This window comes from Camelus ferus, chromosome 1 (assembly GCF_009834535.1).
Source record: "Camelus ferus isolate YT-003-E chromosome 1, BCGSAC_Cfer_1.0, whole genome shotgun sequence".
Lineage (NCBI taxonomy): Eukaryota > Metazoa > Chordata > Mammalia > Artiodactyla > Camelidae > Camelus > Camelus ferus.
The window spans coordinates 77,609,116-77,634,586 of record NC_045696.1 but is presented as its reverse complement, the minus strand read 5'-3'; the positions used below and the strand labels follow the sequence as shown (position 1 = coordinate 77,634,586).

Sequence of the window (25,471 nt, the reverse complement as noted above, 5' to 3'; positions counted from 1 at the left end):
CCAAGTCCTTAGTCTTCAGATTCCACGTACTACATAGAACTTCAAGATAATTGTGTTTACCTTCTTTGAGAGAAATCTCTAGCTCCCAGTTCATTTCCTTTGGCCAAATGGACTTACTAATTAAACTTAAACTGCTAAGAGTTTCAGTTAGATCTCTGTTCTCTGACATTCACTGTGCCTTAAATGAAGTTTTATATATTCTTAGTTTTCGGGGATTATTGATAGGCTGTATTTTAATCCAGTTTAGTTTAATTTACCATTACGCTAAAATAGCTTTTCTTTTTTTTCCTTTTCCTTTGCAACTATTACCTTTATCAAGAAAGTACCGGAAATAATATCTGTTGATACTCATTATGCACAAAATATCTCCCTGGGTGATTTTGTAGGCATAATTTAATATAATAATGTATCTTAAATAAGACATCTTATAATTCCACATATAGTCAATAAGATTTTTAGTAAATGACTACCTATATCAGGTAGTATGCTAGGAGCTGGAGATGCAGAGAGTGATAAAACATATTTGCTGATCTTGTGGGGTTCTTTTCAGTCAAGGAAAGGAGAGAGACCAGGCAGATGAGGATAAAGATACTACAGATGCCATGATGCTATGATCAAAGTACATAATTCACATATTCATTCTTTAAATGATTTGCCAGGCATCATTTTAGGTGTTGGAGAGATGGCAATGGAAGAGACAGACAATAATCTCTTCCCTCACAAAGCTGCCATTCTAGTAGTTACCCTAAGGATCACAAGTCATTTGAGGTCACAGGAATAACTACTGGGAATCTTTGGGACATGAGTTTGATACCAGTATAATTGCGTGAACATTGGAAATAAAGCTGCTTTTCAATTTGTAACCTCATATCCTTGAAGTAATGCATAGGTTATGCTGTGGTGGTGATTTCCACTATTAGGGTCCTTTCTGGAACCAGCCAGTTCCCAAGGCTGTCAGTTTTCTCCATCCACACTGCCATGAAAGCTGAATTCATTTACAGCTAAATAAGGTAGAATGGTACAGTTTGTCTCACTTGATTCAGTAGTAGTGTCTTCAATTCTGCAGTGTGTGTTAGATCAGAACAGATGCTTCTTTCTTTAATGGAAGACTCTTAAGATGTCAAACTTGTTCTTTTCTGTTTCTTCCATGTTTCAATTCCAGTGTCATCCAAATGTGCCTTATCTATCTTATTCTTTCCTTGTCCAAAGACAATTTCTGTAAGTTCCCCACATATTAACTTTGGTGAACGATAGTTTAAGATAAACCGTATCTTTATAAAATGTCATCATTACTATTGTTGTTGATGTTGCTGTTACTTAGGGGCTAAATTTTCTCAATGAGCAGAAGTCTCTCCTCTTGCATCCTCAAATTTTGCTGTGAAATCAAACAAGATTACTAATGAATGAATGTGGAACACACTTTGAAAACATCAAAATGCCAAAACCTTGTGACCTTCTACAGTTGATTTTATTCACAGTTAATTTCAGTGAACAGAGCATTACACAGCAGGCTGTCTCCCTGTCGTCCTCATAAAAACCATTTATCTCTGTCTGTAGTTTTCATTTGTAATTGGATATTTTTCTGAAATGCTGTATTGAATCTCCTTTGCTTAGTCAGTAAACAATTACTGAATGTTAGAACTATGCTGGGCGCTAAAGAAACTGACATGTAAAATCATCCCCATCAAATGAAGGTGAGAGAAAATAAAGATCACTATATTAGAGGTTGGTAATTTTATGACAGATATATTTTATACCTCAGCTATCATTCTAATCTAGTTTTCTTTTCTTTTCTTTAAAACGTATCATCTCTCTATAGTGCCCCTTAAACTTTAAGATGTATAGAACAGTCTGAGTAACATGTTGAAACTGGGATTCCCAGGCCCTAGAGAAATTCAGCAGTTCTGGGAATCTGTATTTTCACAAAAAGCAAGTGTTTGGGTAGCCAGTACCCTTAGGCCTCACTTGGAGAAAGAGTCTCTTTGTGACCTTTCCCTTTTGCCCGAGACTTCCCCAAGTGAAGGTCCCACAAGGTCTCTCTTCATCCCTCCACCTGCTCATCGCAGTGCCGCGCGCTCAGGACTGCCAGCTTGGGTTCACCAGCCCCGCGTTCATCTCGTTCCCTTGCCTAGAAGTCATCTTCTGCAGTGAACGGCTGACCTTGCAGGAGTCAGTTGTACTTAGTCTCCTGAGAATGACACCCCTGACTCTTGCTTCCCCTTGACTGACTGATGGGGGGATATCTGGAGTAAGATGATGGGGGAATGTTCCTCCCATGGCATAATAAGAGAATCCTTTTTAAACAAGATACTAAGTTTTAAACACCAGCTAAGAACTGCCTACCTGTAGTGGGAGTACATTATAAGTGTTAATCACTTAACCCTCCTTAACAGATCCATAAAGCACGTGCTATTATGATGTTCACTTCACAGATGAAGACACTGAGGCTCAGTAACTTGCCCAACATCACGCAGGTTGTAGAGCAGGGATTTGAACTCAGGTGGTCTGGCACCAGGCTCTGATGGCTGTCACCGCTCTACAGTACTGCCTTCCCCTTAGTCAGAGGAACGTCCTTTGGTCCTTTTGCTACCAACGTTCATATCAGAATGACTTCCAGTAAATTACACAAGCAAATAGGAAAGCGATGACAAGCAAAAATCATCTCAAAATGAAAAAAAGCAATACAAATGCTACATAGGATCATTTTCAAAGTATTTTCAAACCGAAGTTGTATTTCAACTTCAAATTACAGGACATTTCTAGTCAAGTGAAAGGAGCCAGCAGACACATCACAACATATGGTAACATATCATGCTCTCAGAAAGGAGGATAACAATTCTTTTTATAATATTTTTTCTTGAAAAACAGGATACTACATGATGAGCATACATTTTTGAGCCAGAAAGATCAGGCTTCTAATTCTGGCCTCTCATTCACTTGCTTGATGATCTGTGGCAATATTCTTGATTTAATCAATTCTCAGCTTCTATGAAATGGACATGACAATACAAGGTTTGGTGAATATTAAATGAGATAATTATGTAAAGGGCCCAGCAGTATCTGGAACATTGAAGTAGTGTCTCAATAATCAGTTCCTATTTACTGGTATTCTTATTCGTAGCAGTAATTAGTAGTAGTAATAAATTGAACACTTACCAGGATATGTTTAGCCAGACTATTTTTGGTGGGATGAATACATTCTGTAAGTTTAACTGATGTGGAATCTCCCTTTTGACATCATGATTGTGAAGTGTTTGTATTGCTCCATTGAGATGCTCTCTTCTGAGATGGGCTCATGTATCTTTACCAGGCGATCAGCCCGACACCCCTCAGCTGCTGGCCCCAGCCTCACGCCTTCGAGAGAGCGCTGAGCTCTTCCAGTCTGACGAGATGCGTCCTGCTAACGATCCCGAGGAGAGAGCTCCCGTCCGCGTGCGGATGCTCAATGACATTCTCCAGGACATGGAGAAGAGCTTCCTGGTGCAGCACGCACCACCAGGCTTTTACAGGTAGGATGTTCATCTCAAAGTTTCTGTTTTGATACCCCCTCAACTTTTTGTGTCTGACTTTCAGAATATGTATCTTTTATGAACATAACATGATATTTTTAGTGTGAAGCAGTTATTATGTCTACAATTTGAGGACCATCCTCCTCTCCCAAAGAAAAGTTCAATTGCATAAATATAGAACAAGGAAAATGTTATGTTTTCTTTACATCTATAGATACTCTCTATAGCTATATGATACTCATTTAGTCATATTATATAAAAAAAGACTAAGAATTTATTTTACCTTAAAATCAATGTAAATCAAATGTATATAGCTACTGAAAAACCAAATGGGTTTATAGGTTGTATTAGAAGAAATGTGCTTTCTTGAATTACTCCGTTCCAGTAGTCCACTTATAGAGCATTGTATTTAATTCTAGAAACTACATTTTAAGAGGGAGTGAAATATGTTTAATCTTCAGGGGAGAATGGGAGTCAGATGATGGATCTTGAAACAACCAGGGGATTAGACATATTTGCTTAGAGGGTCACAATAGAGTGATTTCTGAAAACATTTTAACAATTTTAACAAATATTTCAATTAAACAATGTTCATATAGAAGAGGGATTCAATTTATGCTCTTAGAGGGGGATACAAATAAATGGTTTTGTTTTTGAGGTTCCTGATACAGCAGAAATTAAACAAAGAGGTGAAAATGGAATTTCAAAGATGATAGCATGTTTTAAACATTGGATTCCTCTACAAGACATAAAATATAAATACACATGCCTTTCTTGTAACAGATGCACATATGTGTGCATATGTATAACAATTTAAGGTATGCATATGTGCATGTGTGTATATATGTACTTTTTGATATATGAATATATAAACACAATAGGTGCATATTATATATATATATGTGTATATATATATATGTATATATATATAGTGTCTAGTTCAGGATTCATCATGAGAAAAGGCAGGAGACAAAGAGGTGTTGGAGGAAGATTAAAGCAGGAAGACTATTTGGCCCAGAACTCTCTTCATAAAGGTACTCAAATTTAGACTTTTATACTACGTCATTTATATGTAACATATATATATTATAGATAAATATATAAAAAATAATACCTTGGACTACACATACTGTGTGTGACCAAAGGATGTAACTAGGACTAAAGGACTGAAACATAGGAATACAGATCTTAATTACATCTGAGGAAAAATTTTCTAACAAGTAGTTTTTTAAAGAAACGAAATGTGATACTTTCACAGGGTGGAGGAGGTCATTGCCACTGAGGTATTAAATCAGGCTGAGCAGACTTCAGCACCTGAATATTTGGGCTCCATGAGGTTTAAGATGCCTTTTAGTACCAAAATTCTGTGATCTGACAAATCACTTGATTCTTGTACACCTATAAAATAGAGATGATTTGGCGTGAGACCCTTTTATAATAGGAAACTTTCTGTACTTCTGATACTTGGTGATTTTCCTTTATGATTTTAAACTCATATTTGCATTTAGAATCTTTATTTTCTATCATTTTTAAACATATCATAAGACTTTGGAAAACATCCCTTTAGTACAACAGACATTCTTAAGGCTCTTTATCTGCTCCATGTACTCTTGTAAGCACCAGGGACATTGCAGTTGCCTCAAGTTAAAATTATCTTCCCTGATGAGGTCATACTCTAGTGGTAGGGATGGGAGAACAGAATGAATAAGGTAAGTAAGTAAAATATAGTGTCTGGTAGGTGCAATAATTGCTAAATAGAAATATTAAGCCATGTTATTAAATCAAGCATTATTAAAAGTTCTTTTGGGGGGGGGTGGAATTAGATTTATTTATTTATTTTTAATGGAGGTACTGGGGATTGAACCCAAGACCTTATGCATGCTAAGCATGTGCTCAGCTGCTAAGCTATACCCTCCCCCCAAAAAGTCTTTATTAGAGTAGATAAATTACATGTTTAGAATATATTATATAACTTCCATTTCCTTTACTTTTAACTTATGAAAAACTCAGAAATTAGTATCATACAGTAAGGATATAATTTTATATATTATGATATAGTAAACTCTCCCCATTTGCCTGTTTTGGCATGTGCACTGAATACAGAAGACCCCTCTGTGGTCTCTTATGTGTCTACTAACCTTTTATTATCCTTTCAGTAATTTTTGTGGACTTAGTTTACTTTAGCACTTGCATTTTGAGTAGAAAAGCAAGTATTTGTCTTGCCCTGAGTTAACAATGATTAAGCAAGTGATGATTTTCCTGTTACTAATATGATTGCAGCCTACCTTGTCTTCCAGTGTGTAAGGCCCAAAATGTTGATTATGATAGTGTTCTAACTCATATAACAAACTAAAATTGAAAGCTTGTGGTTCACTATTTTGGCATTATTTTAAGCTCTTCCTATAGTTATTGAGAAAAAATACACGTCTGCCATTCTTCTCCTTGTCTCTATTAATTCATATATATGCCAACCATGCAGATAGATTAAAAAGCTTCATTTTGATTTATCTGACTGACCTTTATCCCAAGATTGTCATGAATTTTTACTTTATTTCTGAAATAGATAATAAATCATCCTACTCTATGCTTTTCCTTGGTAGAGAATTCACATTTCTAAATATTATGGATGCAAAAATTTCAAATTTACAATAGACTTTCTACTTTCAAATCTCATAAGCCCTTCCTTTATGGGAGGGGAAATTTTCAAAGTAAAAAGATGAGTGTGATGGGATACAGAGTTTGAGAAAATGGAAAAATTGATTATACATAATGACAACTATATGGAGAAAAGATAAAATTGTTAATTACATTGTACAAAAGAACATTTGATGAACATGGTTCAACTTTTTAAAAATCTTAAACAACCTTTAGGGATATAATTCATTTCAGAATGTCACTCTTCAAACCAATGGTGTTACAACAATTCTCATCAAATATACAAGGAGGAAGTCAAAAGTGATTTGCTTTTTAAGAAAGTTGTTGACAGGAAGTTCACTGTATAAAGCTAAATGTTGCATTTGAATTTCAGTCATGTCTTAAAGGATACTACCTCGAAACAAAAGTGTCACTGAACACTGAAATATATTATTTTTGGAATATATGAAAGAATTTTCTCCATTATTTGGCATCAGAAGATTCAAAAAGATTTTGAGTCCTATGATGTTAAATCTAAAAATGACTGTCATTCTTATAAATAAATCCACACACTGATGGAAACTGGCTGTATAAGATCCCTACCTTCAAGGAGTTTAATCTAATTCAAGAGGTAAAATATGTAAGTCATAATTCATGTAAATTTCCAGGATACGCATGCAGAGTGCCCAATGAATGCTACAGGCAAGAAGTGCTGTTAGGATTCATTGAGGAGATAAATTATTACCTGGTCACAGCCAAAAAACAATCCTAGGGAAAGAGAGAAATTTATCTGGGCTTCAGGAAATGGTAGGATGCCCAATAAGTTAGGGAGTGCTATAGACCGAATGTTTTTGTCTTCCCAGAATTCATGCATTGAAACCTAATGATAATATTAGGAGGTGAGGGTCTTTGGGAAATGATTAGGTCCTGAGGGCAGAGCCCTTATGAATGGGATTAGCACCCTTTTATAAGAGACTCCCGAGAGCTCCCTCACCCCTTCTGCCATGTGAGGACAAAGCCATCCGTGGACCAGGAAGCAGACTCTCTGCAGACGCTGAATCTGCCAGCACCTTGGTCCTTGGACTCCCCAGCCTCCAGAACTGTGAGAAATCAATTAGTTTTGTTTGTAAGCCACCCAGTCTAGAGTGTTCTGTTACAGCAGCCCAAACTAAGACAGGGAGCGTTACCTGGAGAGGACAGTTGGAGAAAGACACAAAGGACAGGTTGTGTTGGTGTGCTGGGGATTGGCAAACAGAAAATGGAATAGTTTGAATGATTATTCAGTTCATGACTCAGGAGAGGTAGGAAGAAATCAGGCTGCAGTCCTGTAAGTGCTCTCTTAAGAGGTCTGGGCTTTATCTTTTACACAAAAGAAGCCACGAAGAAATAAATTTGTATTAGATTTATCTGGTGCTCCAGACAGGGTGCACTGGAGTTGCAAAGTCAGGAAGACCAAGGGTGTACAAGAGGCATGGGGTGCTGAGAACACGATTTGGCACACTGGTGTCAGGAAAAAAGAACAAAGAGCTGGTTTGGGAGATGCTATTAAGGAAGCACTGGTGAATTTAGTGAATGAAAGGCTGTGGGACTCTTACTTCGATTTTTTTTTTTTAGGTTTCCCATGGAGTGAGGCAGGTGAGGCAGGTAATGCAGGGTTGAGTAGTGCAGAGAGTCTCCATTTTGTTCATTTCTCTAGCTGGTTAGTTAAGGCATTCAGCACCTCTGGGTCTCTGTGTAATTATATTTTAATCTGTTGATAAAGATAATTTCTAAAGTCCTTTCCAGTTCTAAGAATCTGATTCAATGCACATTCACTACATTAAGTCTCACAACCTGTACAGTCAAGTGGAATTCTTCTAATCCTGAGTGAGGGGGCTGTGACAGACTGAGATGGCATAATGAAAAGCTGCCAAGTGCTACAGAGGTGTGGAGCTTGGTGGGCAGTGGGGAGCAGATGAAATGATGTATATCATCAGGGACCATCTAACTGAAAGCGTGTTGGAAACTACAAAGCAATGCAAAAATACTACTGCTAATAAAACCCAGCAGTGTAAAATCTCATTGCCCCCGAGTAAGGAGGAGATTATGTATTTTCTTAAGAATTCTGAATCTTCTCTCTCCCTCCTTTACTATGATCTACTATGCTCGACTGTGCCAGGGGACTGGCATATCTGGAGATGAGATCTTGTGGTATCTGTCTTTTGTTGTTGGATTTCTTTTAACTCCCTGTAGTTATTACTCTGCAAAGACGAAGTAAGCAGTATGACCCAGTGACCTATGCATTCTCCACTAAAACATATATTTAAAAAATAGAGCAGAAAGTACAGAGTTCCCATATAACCCTCCACACACACAGTCCCCTCATCTCCCAACACAGGTTAGCCCTATTAACATCCTACATTATTGTAGAACAGTATTGCAGTTGATGAGCCAATATTGATGCATTACTAACTAAAGTCCATAGTTTTTTAGGGTTTCCTTTTTGTTTTTTTATTCTGTGGATTTTGACAATTGTCTAATGGCATGTAGTCACCATTTCAGTATCATAAAGAATAGTTTCACTGCCCTAAAAATCAGTGCTCCACCGAGCCATCTTTTCCTCCCTCCTCCCAGAGCCTCTGGCAATCACTGATCTTTCTACTGCCTCCACAGTTTTGGCTTTTCTAGAATGTCATATAGTTTGAATCATACAGCATGTAACCTTTTCATATTGGCTTCATTGCTTAGCAATATGAATTTAAGTTTCCTCCATATGAATGTATTTTTTAATCACTGAATGGTATTCCATTGTACAGATGCACCAGTTTGTTTATCCATTCACCTAGTGAAGGACATCTTATTTGTGTTCAGATTTTGACAATTTTAAACAAATCTGTAAATGCATTTGTGGGCAGGTGGATGTACAATTTCAACTCATTTGGGTAAATACCAAGGAGCGTGACTGCTGGATCATGTGGTAAGTCTATGTTTAGCTTTGTTAAAAAACTGTCAGACTGTCTCCAAAAGTGGCTAAACCACTTTGCATTTCCACTAGCAGTGAATAGGACTTGCTGGTTGTGCCGCATCCTTGTCAGCATTTGTTGTTGTCAGTGTCACGGATTTCAGCCGTTCTAATAGATGTGGATTGGTAGCTCATTGTTTTAATTTGCGAGTCCCTAATGACATATGATGTTCGACATCTTTTTATATACTTACTTTCCATCTGAATGTCTTCCTTGGTGAGGGGTTTGTTCAGATCTTTTGCCAAGCTTTTAAATGATCCGTGTTCTTATTGTTGAGTTTTAAGAGTTCTCTTTATATTTTGGGTAACAATCCTTTATCAGATATGTATACTGCAGATATGTTCTCCCAGTCTGTGTCTTGTCTTTTCCTTCTCTTAAGAATGCCTTTCGCAGAGCACAAGTTTTAAATTTTAATGAAATCAGTTTATCAAATTTATTTTCAGGGATTGTGCTTTTGGTGTTATATCTTAAAACAGATCATCCAACCCAAGGTCACCTAGATTTTCTCCTCTGTGGTGTCCTCTAGGTATTTTATAATTTCGTGTTTTACATTTAGATTGCTGATCCATTTTGAGTTAAATTTCGTGAAAGATGTAAGGCCTCTGTCTAGATTCATTATCTTTGCATGTGGATGTCCAGTCGTCCCAGCATGATTTGTTGAAAAGACTATTCTTTTTCATTGAATTGCCTTTCCTCTTTTGCCAAACAGTATGCTTTCACTATCAGCAGCTCACCTGTCCATAGCAGAATAGCTTTCAGAATTAAGAGCACCATGTGGCAACAGCATCGTAGGAAAACCACTGGACTGGGGATTTATAAAAGTGGGAAGGGGATTCGAGGAGGAACACTTGTCTTTTACTATTGATGTGACTTAGAACAAGCTAATTCACCACTCAGTCAGTTTCTCATTTCTAAAACAGAAAATCTCAAAGAGCTATTCACACAAGGATTAATTTAGAAAAAGTTAGGACACAATTAGATAAAATGAGGATAAAATGTGAGAAGATAATTTATAAACTATAGAATCCTATACAAATATTACAAAATAAAAGTAACTTTTATACCATTCTGCTCTTTTTACTTGGACTCTGGTAGTGTTCTGGATTCCAAAGCTGCTTCCCACCTCTCTTAAAAACCCAACGACACAAGTTCTTCTTCCCCAAGGCCACTGCAGTGAGGTATTTCTTTCATTTTTAATTTTCAATATACAGTCCCTTCCCTTCAGTAGTTGCTCAAAGCTTACCTATTGAGTGATCGCAGCGTCTTGTAGAAAATAGTGTTGGGGCAAAATGGAATTAAATATGCAGTTTTTAGAGTAAATATATTTAAAAGTAATCTGAAAAAATATATATGTATATATTTTATATATATATATGTATATATATAACTGAATTGCTTTGCTGTACACATGAAACTAACATTGTGAATCAATGACACTTCAACTAAAAATCAGAATTATAAAAAGAAATAGCATTAGATTCCAGAATAGAAGTGGGCACTTTAAATGACAAGCCTTTTCCAGTAGAAGAATCTTCTCTCAAACCATTTTCTTGAGGTGTTCAGGAAACTCTACTGCAAACATCATACTTTTCTGGGAAAGATTTTCTCACTTTTTAAGTTTTAAAGTTTGAACCACTTTTTAGATTTTTGGCATCAACCATTTCATGCTTAAAATTTAATATGCTATGAATATGCATTCTTCCTAGCTTATTTTAGCAAATTTCAGTGAAATTCCTGGCCTTGCCACAAATTGTTGCAACGCTTCAGGGCATGAATTCTGGAGGCTGTTGTTGTGTCTCTGTAGCTCCTTTCTTCCCGTGCCCTGTACCAGCCTAAAAAGTCTTAAACACAGGAGAGCACTAATTATTGCCATCTCTTTTATTTAAAGTGTTTGGACTAAACTGCTAAGACATAGGAAGATTTTAGATTTTTAACTTTTAGTGTACCAGTAGAAAATCATGGGATACTAAAACTTCTCTTGGCAAAAAGATGATTGGCAAAGGTTTTCTATTAATAGGCAACTTCAACATATGAGTGCAAAATATATCAGCATGACCTTACATTGACACATCAGGATAGATTATCTGCATAAAATCCCATGTTCAGTCTCTCTACACATTTAAAGAGACAGCAGTGAAACAGTAAAAGGTAATAAAGGTTTCCCTCCCTCCCCATCATGATTACTCACACACAGACACACACACACTGCTGCACTAGTAGCCGGGATTAGGTGGGATTACCGGGTAATTTTACCAAAGGACAGGAAATCTGGTGCGGTTTTAGGAGAATAAGAGGCCCACCTGCTGCGTTTGTTTTGCGGTGGTTTTGATTGGAGGGTGTGGGGAATTGAGAAGGAAGCTGACCCGAGCAGGTGTTTAGTGCAGGCTGCTAAGCAGCAATGGGACTCTGGGAAAGGAAACACCCTCAAGCACCACATTCAAAATAAATTAAAGGCTAATTATTATCTTTAAAGCACAACTATTAGTTATGCTGCATGTCGTCCTATTATTTTTTCTAAATACGTGGTATTTCAACCATATCATGGTTAAGTAGTCTGTGAAGGGCCATCTAACTACATTTGTGACTACATTTATAATATGGCTTTGGGAAGATGCTTCTGAGTGCCAAACAATGGCTTTAATCTGGAGTTTGGGAAACACGCTCATTGGCAAATTGGATGACAGCATGTGCTCGTGTGTGGGTCTTTGGCTTCATGTCCTTATAAGAGCAGGTTCAGTATAAAGGGTGTCCTTTCCAAGATAGCTGGAATGGCCTTGTGGAAAGTTCACAGGACAGTTTCAAGCCAATCCAAGCCAAGCCAAGTTTTTGTTAGCATCCTTGAGAGCAAGAAAATAGCAGTGTAAATGTCAAGATGCTTCCGCCTTGAGCCAAGAATAAACAGAGCAAGCAATCCATTAAAAGTACTTTTCAAACACAGAAGCTCCCCAGAACTTTGCTTTTGAAAGATATTAGAACTGGTTTACACTTACGCAATCAGTGACATTAGACAAAACTATTATAAAATACATTTCTCAGTTATTCTATGATCAGGTTTCCAGCTACATATTCCATTCAGACATTTCATTTTAAGAATTTTAAGACATCGAGACCCAACCCCCCCCCCCAAATTGTAGAATAACAGTGATCTCGTTATACAGTTTTCATGGTGCTTTAATTAGACTTATGTAAGTACTAACAGAACGTCACGTTCAGTGTTTGATTCGGGTAATAACTGCTTTCTTCTGGTTGTACTTTTTGTTAAGCGAGGTGTGGGTGGTCTGAATGGAGCTAAAATCCCACCATTGTCTCTATTGTCATTAATTGAATCAGCAATGCCTCTAATTTCTTTCAGCTCTGAAAAAAGTAACTAGTGATTAAGAATTACCATATTGCTTTTAAAATATTTTAATAGCAGCCAGTTACTGAACAGAATCTATGTATGAATACAGGGTTCTATAATCTACACAATGTAAAATTTCCAAAAAAGTGTTGAAGACCTGGCTCATATACAAGATTTTTATAACACTGATCATTATATACATCCCCTTTTACCCTTTTATAAATAAATATGTGTATTAGCTTTATAATCATATATCCCTCTCATACTTTAAAGTTTCTACTTCTAAAGGGAAGTAAAAACAGGCTCCCAAATTTTAAAAGAAACCAAAGTAATAACCTGAAATCCCAGCCTTTTTCAGTAGCTCATTTTGTTACTATTAAAATAAAGAGTGTACCCCATTGTGACACATAACGTTCACTACAATTTGATTAGTCATTGAAACACTTGTTTAAAAAACTTTCCATTGACGACAACCACTTTATCAAGCTGATTAGTCTGGAATCAGGTCTGCTAGTACCAAAACAGAAATCCATGTGTGCACAACTGTTTGGATTTTATAAAAATATGTCTTTCAGTTTTGAGGTTTCTTTCCATCTACAGTGGGAAAAATTTACTGTTGCCATATTTTCAAGTCAAGACACACTGCCAGTCTGAGGGTGAGTTGTGACTTTACGGTATTTTTAATAGCATTAAGACCAACAATAGTACTTTTCACAGAGGAGGACCCAGTTCATACCAGGCACTGTGCTGTACATTTTTATGTTACCTGTAACCCTTCTGACAAAATTGCAGGTTTGGTCTTAGTATCCTCTTTATACATTTAAGAAAACTGAAGCTTTGGAAAGGTTCTTGCGTGGTAGAAAAGGGATTTGAACCTGGTTTGTTTCTCTAAAACCACTACTCTTTCTACCAGACAGGACTGCACACATCTGATTAAAATTATCCCTAGTCTGTTTATAGGTCATCAATAAATTTATATTTTGGTGTAGAGGTAGCTGCATATTAAATAGGTTCAATTTTCATAAAGGCTTAAATTTCATTTACTCTACATTTGCAGAATTATATCTCCTAACCCTGATGGGTTGTAAAAGCACATTTGTTAGGCACCAAATTTATCCCTACTTCTGGAAAAAAAGATATGTCCCACTGTCCTCAATCAGTAAAATTATCTTGTCTCCAACTGTTGCTTACCCTTTCACGTTTCCATAAATCTTACAGGCAGTTAAAAGGAGAGAGACTTCTGCTAAATCTCATATATCATAGTTAGAGATGTTTTTATGTTAAAAATAAAAAACAGTATAGTGGAGGAATCAACAGACTGGGAATTTAGAAATATGGGCTTAGATCTAAAAGGGCCATTGATCGAGTAATCCTACAAGTCACTTCAAGTTCCATGACATTCATTCTTTTAATTAAGTAAAAAATAATAAACTGGCAGATCTCTCAGATAATGGAAATACTAGTTGAGGAAGTATTTACAGCATGATTCTGAATTCTTCTAAAAATAATTTTTGAAATAATTTTTTCAATGAGGGAAAAAAATAAAATCTAGATTCTCTTTGAAACCATGTGAAACATTTAGCACTTCTCTCCTTTATCAGTACAACATATTTTAGCCTCTCCATGTGTATAAATATCTTGCTGATTTAATATTATTCAAAGAGAATTAAGAGAAAGGGTCATGGTTGATACTTTCTTTGTACACACTGAAGCAGTGAACGTTTAATTTTGCTACGTAGTGAAACTATTTTAAAATACTTGATTGCTGTATAGATGAAATGTTTAATAGATCAAATGCTCAGGAATCATTTTACATTTGCCAATATCTACATTATGAGTAGCAAGATTGTCTTCTTACAATAAGACAGCAGGTCTTTCTTACTGAAGTATATTTGATTTACAATGTTGTGCTAGTTTCTGGCATACAGCATAGTGATTCAGTTATACTTATATACTTTTTCAGTTTCTTTTTCATTATTGTTTATTACAAGATATTGAATATAGCTCCTTGTGTTATACAGTATGACCTTGTTGTTTATCTATTTTATATATAGTAGTTTGTATCTGCTAATCCAAAACTCCCAATTTATCCCTCCCCTCTTCTCCTTTGGTAATCATAAATTTGTTTTCTGTGTCTGTTTCTGTTTTGTAAATAAGTTCATTTGTATCATTTCTTTTTAGATTCTACATAGAAGTGATATCATATATTTGTCTTTGTCTGACTTACTTCACTTCGTATGATAATCTCTAGGTGCCCACATGTTGCTTCAAATGGCATTATTTCATTCCTTTTCATGGCTGAGTAGTATTCCATTGTGTATCTATATGTGTATACATGTGTTTTTTATATATATAACTTTATCCAGCCATCTGTTGATGGGCCTTTAGGTTGCTTCCATGTCTTGGTTATTGTAAACAGTGCTGCTATGAACATTGGGGTGTATGTGTCTTTTTAAATTAGAGTTTTCTCTAGATATATGCTCAGGATTGGGATTTTGGGGTCATATGGTATAAGTTATAGTTTTTTAAGGAATCTCCATGCTGTTCTCCATAGTGGCTACACCAAATTATAGCCCAACCAATAGTGTAGGAGGGTTCCCTTTTCTCCACAACCTCTCCAGCTTTTATTGTTCGTGGATTTTTTAATGATGGCAATTCTGGCAGGTATGAGGTGATACCTCATTGTAGTTTTGATTTGCATTTCTCTGATAGTGATGCTGAGCATCTTTCCACATCCCTATTGGCCATCTGTATGTCTTCATTGAAGAAATGTCTTTTTAAGTCTTCTGCCCATTTTTTGACTGGGTTGTTTGTTTTTTGTTGTTGTTATTATTGAGCCATATTAACTGTATAGTTTGGAAATTAAGCCCTTGTCAGTCACATCGTTTGCAAGTATTTTCTTCCATTCTGTCGCTTGTCTTTTTGTTTTGTTTATGGTTTCCTTTGCTGTGCAAAAGTTTAAACATATAATTAGGTTCTGTTTGTTTATTTTTGCTTTTATTTCCATTGCCTTTGGAGACTGACCTAGGATAACATTGCTATGATTTATAAGACAGCAGATCTTTAGAAGAAACTAAGCAAACAACCAAATAAACATGTAATTAAAAACTTTAAAAATGTGTAGAAGTGAAGAAACAGGACTTTTTCTTTTAAGTTAGCCAAATTGGGGGAGAGCAACTTGGGTTGAGATTAGAATTAGACAAAGGCCTATAGAGCATGAAGAAGTGGGGTTAGATGTAATTTTCAATGTATTTGAAATCTGAGTCTAAACAGAGGGTAACATAATTTTATCTATCTATTCTTTCATCCATCCATCCATGCATCCATCCATCCTTGTCTGCTACGTGGAGAAGGGATTGTAAACGTAATGAAAGAAATGGAGAAATTAAAAATGATATGATAGTTTAATGATCTAAGAGTATCAGGGTTCTCCAGAGAGGAAGAAACAAGAGGATGGATCAGGGATGGATGGAGGTTGGATGGATGGATGGATAGATAGATTGAATGATTTAAAGAAATTGGGTCCTGTGAGTGTGGAGACTAGAAAGTCCAAAATTTGCAGGGCAGAAAGGCTGGAAATCAGGGAAGAGTTGATGTTACTGTCTTAAGTCTGAAATTTGTAAGGCAGGCTGCCAGCAGGCTGGGAATTCAAAATGGATTCCTATACCAGAGTCTTGAGACAGAATTCCTTTTTCTCGATGAAACCTCAGTTTTTGCTCTTAAGAACCTCAATTGATTAAATGAATCCCATTCACATAATCAAGAATAATCTACTTTATTTAAAGTCAGTTGATTGTAAATTTTAATTATATATACAAAGTGCCTTCATAACAACATAGAGATCAGTGTTTGACCCAACAACTGGGCAGCATGGCCTAGCCAAGCTGACACATAAAATTAACCATCATCAGAGATCATATTTGGTTTTATATTTTTATTGAAGTATAGTCAGTTTACAATGTTGTGTCAATTTATGGTGTACAGCACAACTCTTTAGTCATATAGGAACATACATATATTCATTTTCATATTCTTTTTCACCATAAGTCACTACAAGATATTGAATATAGTTCCCTGTGCTATACAGTATAAACTTGTTTATCTATTTTATGTACATTAGTTACTAGTTTGAACTCCCAATTTATTCCTATCCACCCCATTTCCCCACTGGTGACCATAAGTTTGTTTTCTATGTCTGTGAGTCTGTTTCTGTGTCATAAGTAACTTTGTCTTTTTTTTTTTTTTTTGATTCCACATATAAATGATACCATGTGGTATTTTTCTTTCTCTTTCTGGCTTACTTCACTTAGAATGATATTCTCCAGGTCCATCCACGTTGCTGCAAATGGCATTATTTTATTCTTTTTATGGTTGAGTAGTATTCCATTGTATAAATATACCGCATCTTCTTTATCCAGTCATCTGTTGATGGACATTTAGGTCATTTGCATAGCCTGGCTATTGTAAATAGTGCTGCTATGAATGTTGGGGTGCAGGTGTCTTTTTGAATAAGGGTTCCCTTTGGATATATATCCAGGAGTGGGATTGCTGAACCATGTGGTAAGTCTATTTTTAGTCTTTTGAGGAAACTCCGTACTGTTTTCCATAATGGCTACACCAAACTGCATTCCCACCAATAGTGTAGGAGGGTTCCCTTCTTTCCACACCCTCTCCAGCATTTATCATTTGTGGACTTCTGAATGATGGCCATTCTGTCTGTTGTGAGGTGTACCTCATTGTAGTTTTGACTTGCATTTCTCTGATAATTAGCAATATTGAGCATTTTTTCATGCACCTATTGGCCATTTATGTCTTCACTGGAGAATTGCTTGTTTAGGTCTTCTGCCCATTTTTGGATTGAGTTGTTTGTTTTTTCCTGATTAAGTTGTATGAGCTGTTTGTATATTCTGGAAATTAAGCCCTTGTCAGTCTCATCTTTTGCAAATATTTTCTCCCATTCATGTAGGTTGACTTTTTGCTTTGCTTATGGTTTCCTTTGCTGTGCAGAAGCTTGTAAGTTTAATTAGGTCCCATGTGTTTATTTTTGCTTTTATTTCTATTGCTTGGGTAGATAGATCTAGGAGAGCACTGCTAAGATTTATGTCAGATAATGTTTTGCCTATGTTTTCTTGTAAGAGGTTTATAGTGTCTTGCCTTTTAAGTCTTTAAGCCATTTTGAGTTTACTTTTGCATATGGTGTGAGGGAGTGTTCTAACTTCATTGATTTACATGCAGCTGTCCAGTTTTCCCAACACCATTTGCTGAAGAGACTGTCTTTACTGTATGTTCTTGCCTCCTTTCTCAAAGATTAATTGACCAAAAGTTTGTGGGTTTATTTCTGGGCTCTCTGTTCTGTTCCATTGATCCAGATGTCTGTTTTTGTATCAATACCATGCTGTTTTGATTTACTGTAGCTCTGTAGTATTGTCTGAAGTCTGGAAGGGTTATTTGTTTAGCTTCCTTCTTTTTCTTCAGTAATGCTTGGGCAATTATGAGTCTTTTGTGATTCCATATACATTTGAGGATTATTTGTTCTAATTATGTGAAAAATGTCCTGGATAATTTGATAGAGATTGCATTAAATCTGTAGATTGCTTTGGGTAGTATGGCCATTTTAACATAGTTAATTCTTCCAATCCAGGAACATACGATAGAGATATATTGATAGAAGTATGAATGGAGAGAAGAAAAAAAATTTGTAACATTTGGAGGTAGAATCTATAAAACTTGTTGATAGATTAGATGGGAGTGTGAAGAAAAGGGGAGAAATCAAGAATTACAGGTTTCTCTCATGAGCAATGGATTTTTAACAGTTATGATGTGGAGCAAATGAGTTTTGCTGTTTTCTAATAGAAGTTGTGCTGATTTCAGCTAAAATAATATGACATACAAGGTAAGAATACTTTTGGCAAAGCTCTTTAAATGGCTAAACAGTACTGAGAAGAAATTCTGTTTGTATCAGCCTGGTTATATTTGGCTAATCCTAACGTAGACTAAAAATTCACCTTGTCTTCTCTTTCCTATCCAGAAATAATTATGTGCAAATAGTAATCTGCTCTTTATACAATAATGTGAAATGGGAGGAAGCGTGGCCAAATATTTTTGGAAGGAACAGCCTTCAAATGTGCCAATTAAAGTGTCTCCAATTTTCTTATTGCTAATCATAGTAGGTCTTATTTTCTAATCAAAGCTTACATATGCTCCACCAGGGAGTTCGGAAGATATGCTAGCTCAACTAATTTTATATAATGTCAATTCAAAGTCAATAAAATTTAGCCTTGTCAGATACAAAAGTTTAGGAAGAAAGAAAATAACATGCATCAAAAATTAATATATGCAAATATGTATATTTTATATAGAATATATGGCAAATTATATTTGTTCCCAATTTTCTCCTTTTCTCAACTATTAACTATGAAATTAACTAGATAGTTCTGAAAAAATTAGTAGACACTTTCTCAAAGCTGATTTATACTGCCAATTTTTCCTTTCTAAATAGAGAATAACTGGACATTGAAAATTAATCTAAAAAAATGTTTTACTATATTTTTAATTATTAATTTGTGGAGGTTGATAAATACTATTAATTTTATTTCAGAAAATGTTTGCTTTGTAGAAAGGTTTGATAATCTATAAAGTCAGAGTTCTTCAACCTTTTAAGGGATTAACAATTTAGAGTAGGTTTAGTCAAATTTCAATTACCTCAGCTTATTGGTAAAAATTAGTAAAATTTATAAATAAATGATACTTCCTCTAATTAAATCAAAAGTTTTATGATTACCATTTAATTCACTTATTTCATAAATTTTACTAAGTGTTTCATATATAGTCATCCCTCCATATCCACAGGGGATTGGTTCCAGGACCCCATGGATAGCAAAATTCATGAATGCTCAAGTCTCTTATGTAAAATGCATGTATATTCACATATAATAGTATAATCCATGGTTGGTTGAGTTCATGGATGCAGAACCCACAGATATGGAGGGCCAACCATATAAGGCATAAGCTAAGTTTACTAGTTTCCTGTGGCTGTGATAACAAATTACCAAAAACTTGGCTTAAAACAGAAGTCTGTTCTCTCAAAGGTCTGAGATCAAAGTGTCAGCAGGACCACTCTCTCTCCTCGGAGGCTCCAGGGGAGAGTCCCTTCTGTGTGCCTTTCCCAGTAGATGCCTGCATCCCCTTGTTCGTGGCTGTATCATGGCAATCTCCACCTCACTTTCCTTCTTCTCTCATTTAAGTACTTCCCTCCACCTCTTTTTTTATAAGGATTCTCGTGAATGAACTTAGGGCCCATCCAGATAAAACAGGATGACCTTTCTGTCAAGATTCTTAACCACGTCTGCAAAGACAGTTAACATTTACAGGTCCCAGGGATTGGAGTGGGGACATCCCTTTGGGGTCACTCTTCAGCCTACTATACCAAACAATGTAAGGGAGGTGAGTGTGGATTAGACAGTAACCTCATTTTCACAGATGTGCCATTATTGAACGTTTAGTCTTTCAATCAACCTGAGGGTGGGACACTACCAACCACATTTCTGCTTGGTCATAAGCAGCTCACTTCCCATAAGATTCCATCATGGGAGGCACTGAAGGAGGAAGAGAGGCTGCTTCCTGTTTGCATTTTGTCACTGTTTTTGCTTGCTTTTTCCTTTATTGCCCCTTTAGCAATCCTTCTTCACCGAGGTAGTTCACTTGGTAGCAGGAGTTAATTCGTTTTTAATTTTAAAAATGTTTTTATTGAAGTATGGTCCAGTTTACAATGTTGTGTCTATTTCTAGTATACAGCATAATAGTTCAGTCATACATGTACTGCTTTTCATACTCTTTTTCATTAGCAGTTACTACAAGATATTGAATATAGTTCCCTGTGCTATACTGTAGAAACTTGTTCATCTATAGTAAAATCTTGTCTTGTTTTTTTTTTTTTTTTTTTTTTTAGATTCCACATATAAGTGATATCACAGGGTATTTTTCTTTCTCTTTCTGGCTTACTTCACTTAGAATGATGATCTCTAGATCCATCCATGTTGCTGCAAATGGCATTATCTTATTCTTTTTTTTGTGGCTGAGTGGTATTCCATTGTATAAATATACTACAACCTCTTTATCCAGTCACCTGTTGATGGACACTTAGGTTGTTTCCATGTCTTGGCTATTGTAAATAGGGTTGCAATGAACGTTGGGGTGCATGTATCTTTTTGAATTAAGGTTCCCTCTGGATAAATGCCCAGGAGTGGGATTGCTGGATTGTAAGGTAAGTCTATTTTCAGTCTTTTGAGGAATCTCCATACTGTTTTCCATAATGGCTCCACCAAACTACACTTTTTTCAACATTAGCTGAACCAACCTCATGAGAGACACCAGCTGTCTAGAATCCCTTCCTCAAGAGGTCTGGGTCGCAGTTTCACAGGGTCCCATTTCTGAGCTCAGAAGTATTAATAATAGCCAAGAAGTAATCCCTGTTCCAAGGTCTCAGTTTTCTAAGATTTAATAGTTCCACCCTTTCCATTGCCCAGCCCTAGGGATAGCATCCCTTCCTGCTGTTATAACCTCTGTGGTAGGTTAGTGTTTCCTCTGTCCTTATAATCTAAAACAGATACGAAATAACCTTCCAAAAAACCCTGTCAAATAAGGCTAAAAGTAGTAAACAAATAGAATTACAGTGCTTGGGAGGAGTGAGAGGTTTGGTTTTGTTTTCTTAAGCTGGGTAGGATCCAGGCAGGCATCATGAGGGAGGTACTTCCATATGGTCTCACAAATTAGTGGAGACATTGATCTGTAAGAGATGAGAATAGAAAGCTTTCTAAAACATATCAGTTTATGTTTCTCAAAATCTACTTAATATCTAGCATTCCACTGCAATTGAAAGTCCTCAAAGTTATGCATTCTCTTGTAATGTTACAAAGCCGTTACAGGCATGTGTCCCTATGACTAAAGTACTATAGATGATCTGCTGGTGGAAACGTTCAGTGTTTTGGTATTTCTCTTTTTTATGCCTCTGGTTTTTATTGGTTACTTCTAATCGATGTTATTGTCTCTAGCTGCCACAATCTTCTGGTGACTGCCTCAGTTACTCAGAATTATTCCACCACCCTCCATAGACAGTCTGTTGGGCTTTGTGAAAGTCATCTGCCTGCCCTGATGCTGTTTTAGTTTATTTTAGCTTGAATGCGGTGTTCTGGAAGCATGACCTCAGAGTAAGTAGGGGTATTACTCTATATAAACAAACATCCCTGTCTCAGTTTTCCCTTTCTAGAATAGGAGGGTACAATTTTTACTTTCCATGTAGGCCAGAGATACTCATCCTGTAGCAACAATAATCAGAAAGAAGTTTGCTGAAAAACCTTTGACATTTAAATTTACAGACTTTCAAGGCCAGTATCTAAAGTTCCCTAAAATGAGCCCATATTATAGGATCATAAATAAGAGACCTGAGGATAAGCAGTAGCCATTTGACACTGATGGAAAAGTGATGTGTTTAACATCAGTGAATTTGGTCAGGAAGGTTGACTGAATTTGAGGCTGTTGAGGCCAACTATATATCTGTCTCCTCTGTGGAACATTTGTGGTTTACTGTGTCCATATAGTCTCTTTCCAGAGATTGTAAATTATATTATTTACAGACTCTTGATGGTCAAAACACAGTTGGAGCTTGAAGGTCAAGGCAGAAAACTGCATCCTAAATTCCTGTTTATCAGTGATGTATGGTATATAGAGCAGCACACTTTGTGCTGCTACAATTAAAGATCTGTCAACATTTCTAACATATGCCATTATTTCAGGGTTTGATAATGTGCTCATTTATCCTTGCTCTTTCTTGAATTATGTGATGCAAGGCCTCAGCTGTGGGAGGACATCTTCAGGTTCTTTCAACAAGATTGTAAGATGTTTATTTGTTGGGGTTTTTTTCTTTTAGCTATTAAAATGCTCAACAATGAAAGTTAGGATAAGCTAGCTTTTACCAGTCTTCTATGTCAAAAACAGCATCTGTATATAGGCCACATCTTTTCTAGCCTCAAATTCTTTAACATTCATGTAAGTAAAGTTATTTCAGATGTCAGCTAATTACTTACTTATACTTCAGTAAAACATAAGCTTTTAAGAAAATGAATATATTTGATTAACAATGTTTCAGGTGTAAAGTGAACCAGTTATACACACACACTCTTTCAGATTCTTTCCCATTATAGGTTATTACAAGATACTGAATATGGTTCCCTGTGCTGTACAGTAGGTCCTTGTTCATCTATTTTATATATGATAATGTGTGTCTGTTAATCCCAAATCCCTAACGTATCCCTCCCCCCTTTTCCCCTGTGGTAACCATAAATTTTCTACGTCTGTGAGTCTAGTTTGTAAATAAATGCCTTTCTATCACTCTTTTAGATTCCAAATATAAGATACTTGTCTTTGACTTACTTCACTTAGTGTAATAATCTCCAGGTCCATGCATGCTGCTACAAATGGCATTATTTCATTCTTTTTGCAGCTGAGTAATAGTCCATTGTGTGTGTATATATATATAATCTCCATCTTCTTTATCCAGTCATTTGTCAATAGACATGTAGGTTCCTTCCATGTCTTAGCTATTGTAAAGTGCTGCTATGAACATTGGGGTGCATGTATCTTTTTGAATTAAGGTTCCCTCTGGATATTTGCCCAGGAGTGGGATTGCTGGATTGTAAGGTAAGTCTATTTTTAGTCTTTCGAGGAATCTCCATACTGTTCTCCGTAGTAGCTGCACCAATTTATATCCCTAACAACAATGTATGTAGGAGAGTTCCCTTTTCTCCACATCCTCTCCAGTATATATTGTTTGTGGATTTTTTTAATGATGGCCATTCTGATCTATGTGAGGTGATATCTAATTGTAATTAATTCTGATTTGCATTTCAGTGATGTTGAGCATCTTTTCATGTGCCTGTTGGCCATCTGTGTGTTTTCTTTGGAGAAATGTCTGTTTAGGTATTCTACCCATTTTTTGGATTAGGTTGTTTATATATTTATGGAAATTAATCCCTTGTTGGTCTCACTGTTTGCAAATGTTGTCTTTTCCCATTTTGTAGGTTGTCGTTTTGCTGATGGTTTCCTTTGTTGCAAAAGCTTTTAAGCTTAATTAGGTCCCATTTGTGTATTTTTGCTTTTGTTTCTATTACTCTAGAAGATGAATCCAAAAAAAATATTGCTGTGATTTGTGTCAAAGAGTGTTCTGCCTATGTTTTTTGTCTAGGAGTTTTATAGTATCTTGTCTTTACATTTAGGTCTTTAATCCATTTTGAATTTTTTTCTGTATTCATTCTTTTATATGTAACTGTCCAGTTTTCCCAGCAGTACTTATCAAAGAGACTGTCTTTTCTCCACCATATATTCTTGCCTCTTTGTCATAGGTTAATTGACTGGTAAGTGTGTGGGTTTATTTCTGAGTTTTTATGCTGTTCCATTGATCTGGAAGAAGATGTGGTAAATATATACATTTAGTGGAATATTACTCAGTCATAAAAGAGAATAATTCCATAGTAGTCTGAAGCCAGGAAGCATAATTCCTCCAGCCATTGGTAACTGATATAAATTGCATTGAATCTGTAGATTACCTTGGGTAGTATGATCAGGAGTCTTTTTAAATAATCATTTCTTAAATGTATGGCTTCTTCCTACTCTCTTATCAAATATCAATACACAGCCTAACACCACAGTAAAGCAGAAATAAGTTTAAATCATTGGTTTTGTTCATAGGGAAAGAAAAACAATGTGATCTGAACCTATTTAGCCACAGGTTGCTGGTGGCTACCATACTTATAACTTGAAATGTAGTTAGTCCAAATTGAGATATTAAAGTATACAATAGATTTTAAGACTTTCTGGGAAAAAAATGAAGTGAAAAATATCACATTAATTTTATTATTTACCTAACTTTTACTTGTTTTTTTTTCTTTAGTTAAAGGTAGCTAAATGAAAAAGTACATAAGTGCCTTAGAGTCCTACTTAACAATGGTATGCTAGATGTTCCCAATGACCCTGCAGCTTTTCTCATAGTTGAAATATACAATTGACTCAAACTGATTCAGAGCAAGGTGGTTTAATACAACTTCTGAGTTTTAATCATTTCTCTCTCCAATCAACCATTTTGGTGATGCTGTTGCTGGTGCATGTGATGGTGGATGAAAATTTAGAACTAAGAAGACTAAATATTAGGGACCACAGGAGCATATGAGATATTAAGCAAAACAAAACTCAGAAAAATCTCAAAATATTTTAGTTGAATGTAAATTTACTCATCTGTGATGCTTAATAAGAGAGAATGGCTTATATGACATTCTCCAGGTCCATCCACGTTGCTGCAAATGGCATTATTTTATTCTTTCTTATGACTAAGGGGGGGGGGTGCATGTATCTCTTTCAATTAAGGTTCCCTCTGGATATATGCCCAAGAGTGGGTCTGGCGGATCATATGTTAAGTCTGTTTTTTGTCTTTTGAGGAATATCCATACTGTTTTCCATAACAGGTGCACAAAACTGCATTCCCACCAACAGTGTAGGAGGGTTCCCTTTTCTCCACAGCCTCTCCAGCATTTATCATTTGTGGACTTCTGAATGATGGCCATTCTGACTGGTGTGAGGTGATACCTCATTGTAGTTTTGATTTGCATTTCTCTGATAATTAGTGATACTGAGCATTTTTTCATGTGCCTATTGGCCATTTATATATTCTGGGAATTAAGCCCTCATCTTTTGTAAACATTTTCTCCTATTCCTGTAGGTTGTCTTTTTATTTTGCTTATGGTTTCCTTTGCTATGCAAAAGCTTCTAAGTTTAATTAGGTCCCATGTGTTTGTTTTTGCTTTTATTTCTATTGCTTGGGTAGATTATCTGACATAAATCTCAGCAATGTTCTCGTAGGGCAATGTTTTCTTGTAAGAGGTTTATAGTGTCTCGCCTTTTGCTTAAGTCTTTAAGACATTTTGAGTTTACTTCTGCAT

The 25,471-nt window shown here is 36.0% G+C and overlaps 1 protein-coding gene and 1 long non-coding RNA gene across 12 annotated transcripts in view; one reads left to right on the top strand and one right to left on the bottom strand.

Moving 5' to 3' along the window:
• Window positions 1-25,471, top strand: part of NAALADL2 (N-acetylated alpha-linked acidic dipeptidase like 2) — a 1,180,690-nt gene that overhangs the window by 1,121,110 nt on the left and 34,109 nt on the right. For all 11 annotated transcript variants that reach the window (XM_032484091.1, XM_032484056.1, XM_032484093.1 and 8 more), the window contains one exon: window positions 3,311-3,509. In XM_032484091.1, coding sequence (XP_032339982.1) covers window positions 3,311-3,509 — 199 coding nt within the window. The remainder of the gene's footprint in view (window positions 1-3,310; window positions 3,510-25,471) is intronic.
• The window catches only part of LOC116665017, a 471,111-nt gene continuing 466,332 nt past the window's right edge, over window positions 20,693-25,471 (bottom strand). Inside the window, exon 10 of the long non-coding RNA XR_004321597.1 lies at window positions 20,693-21,270. This is a non-coding gene — a long non-coding RNA (uncharacterized LOC116665017). The remainder of the gene's footprint in view (window positions 21,271-25,471) is intronic.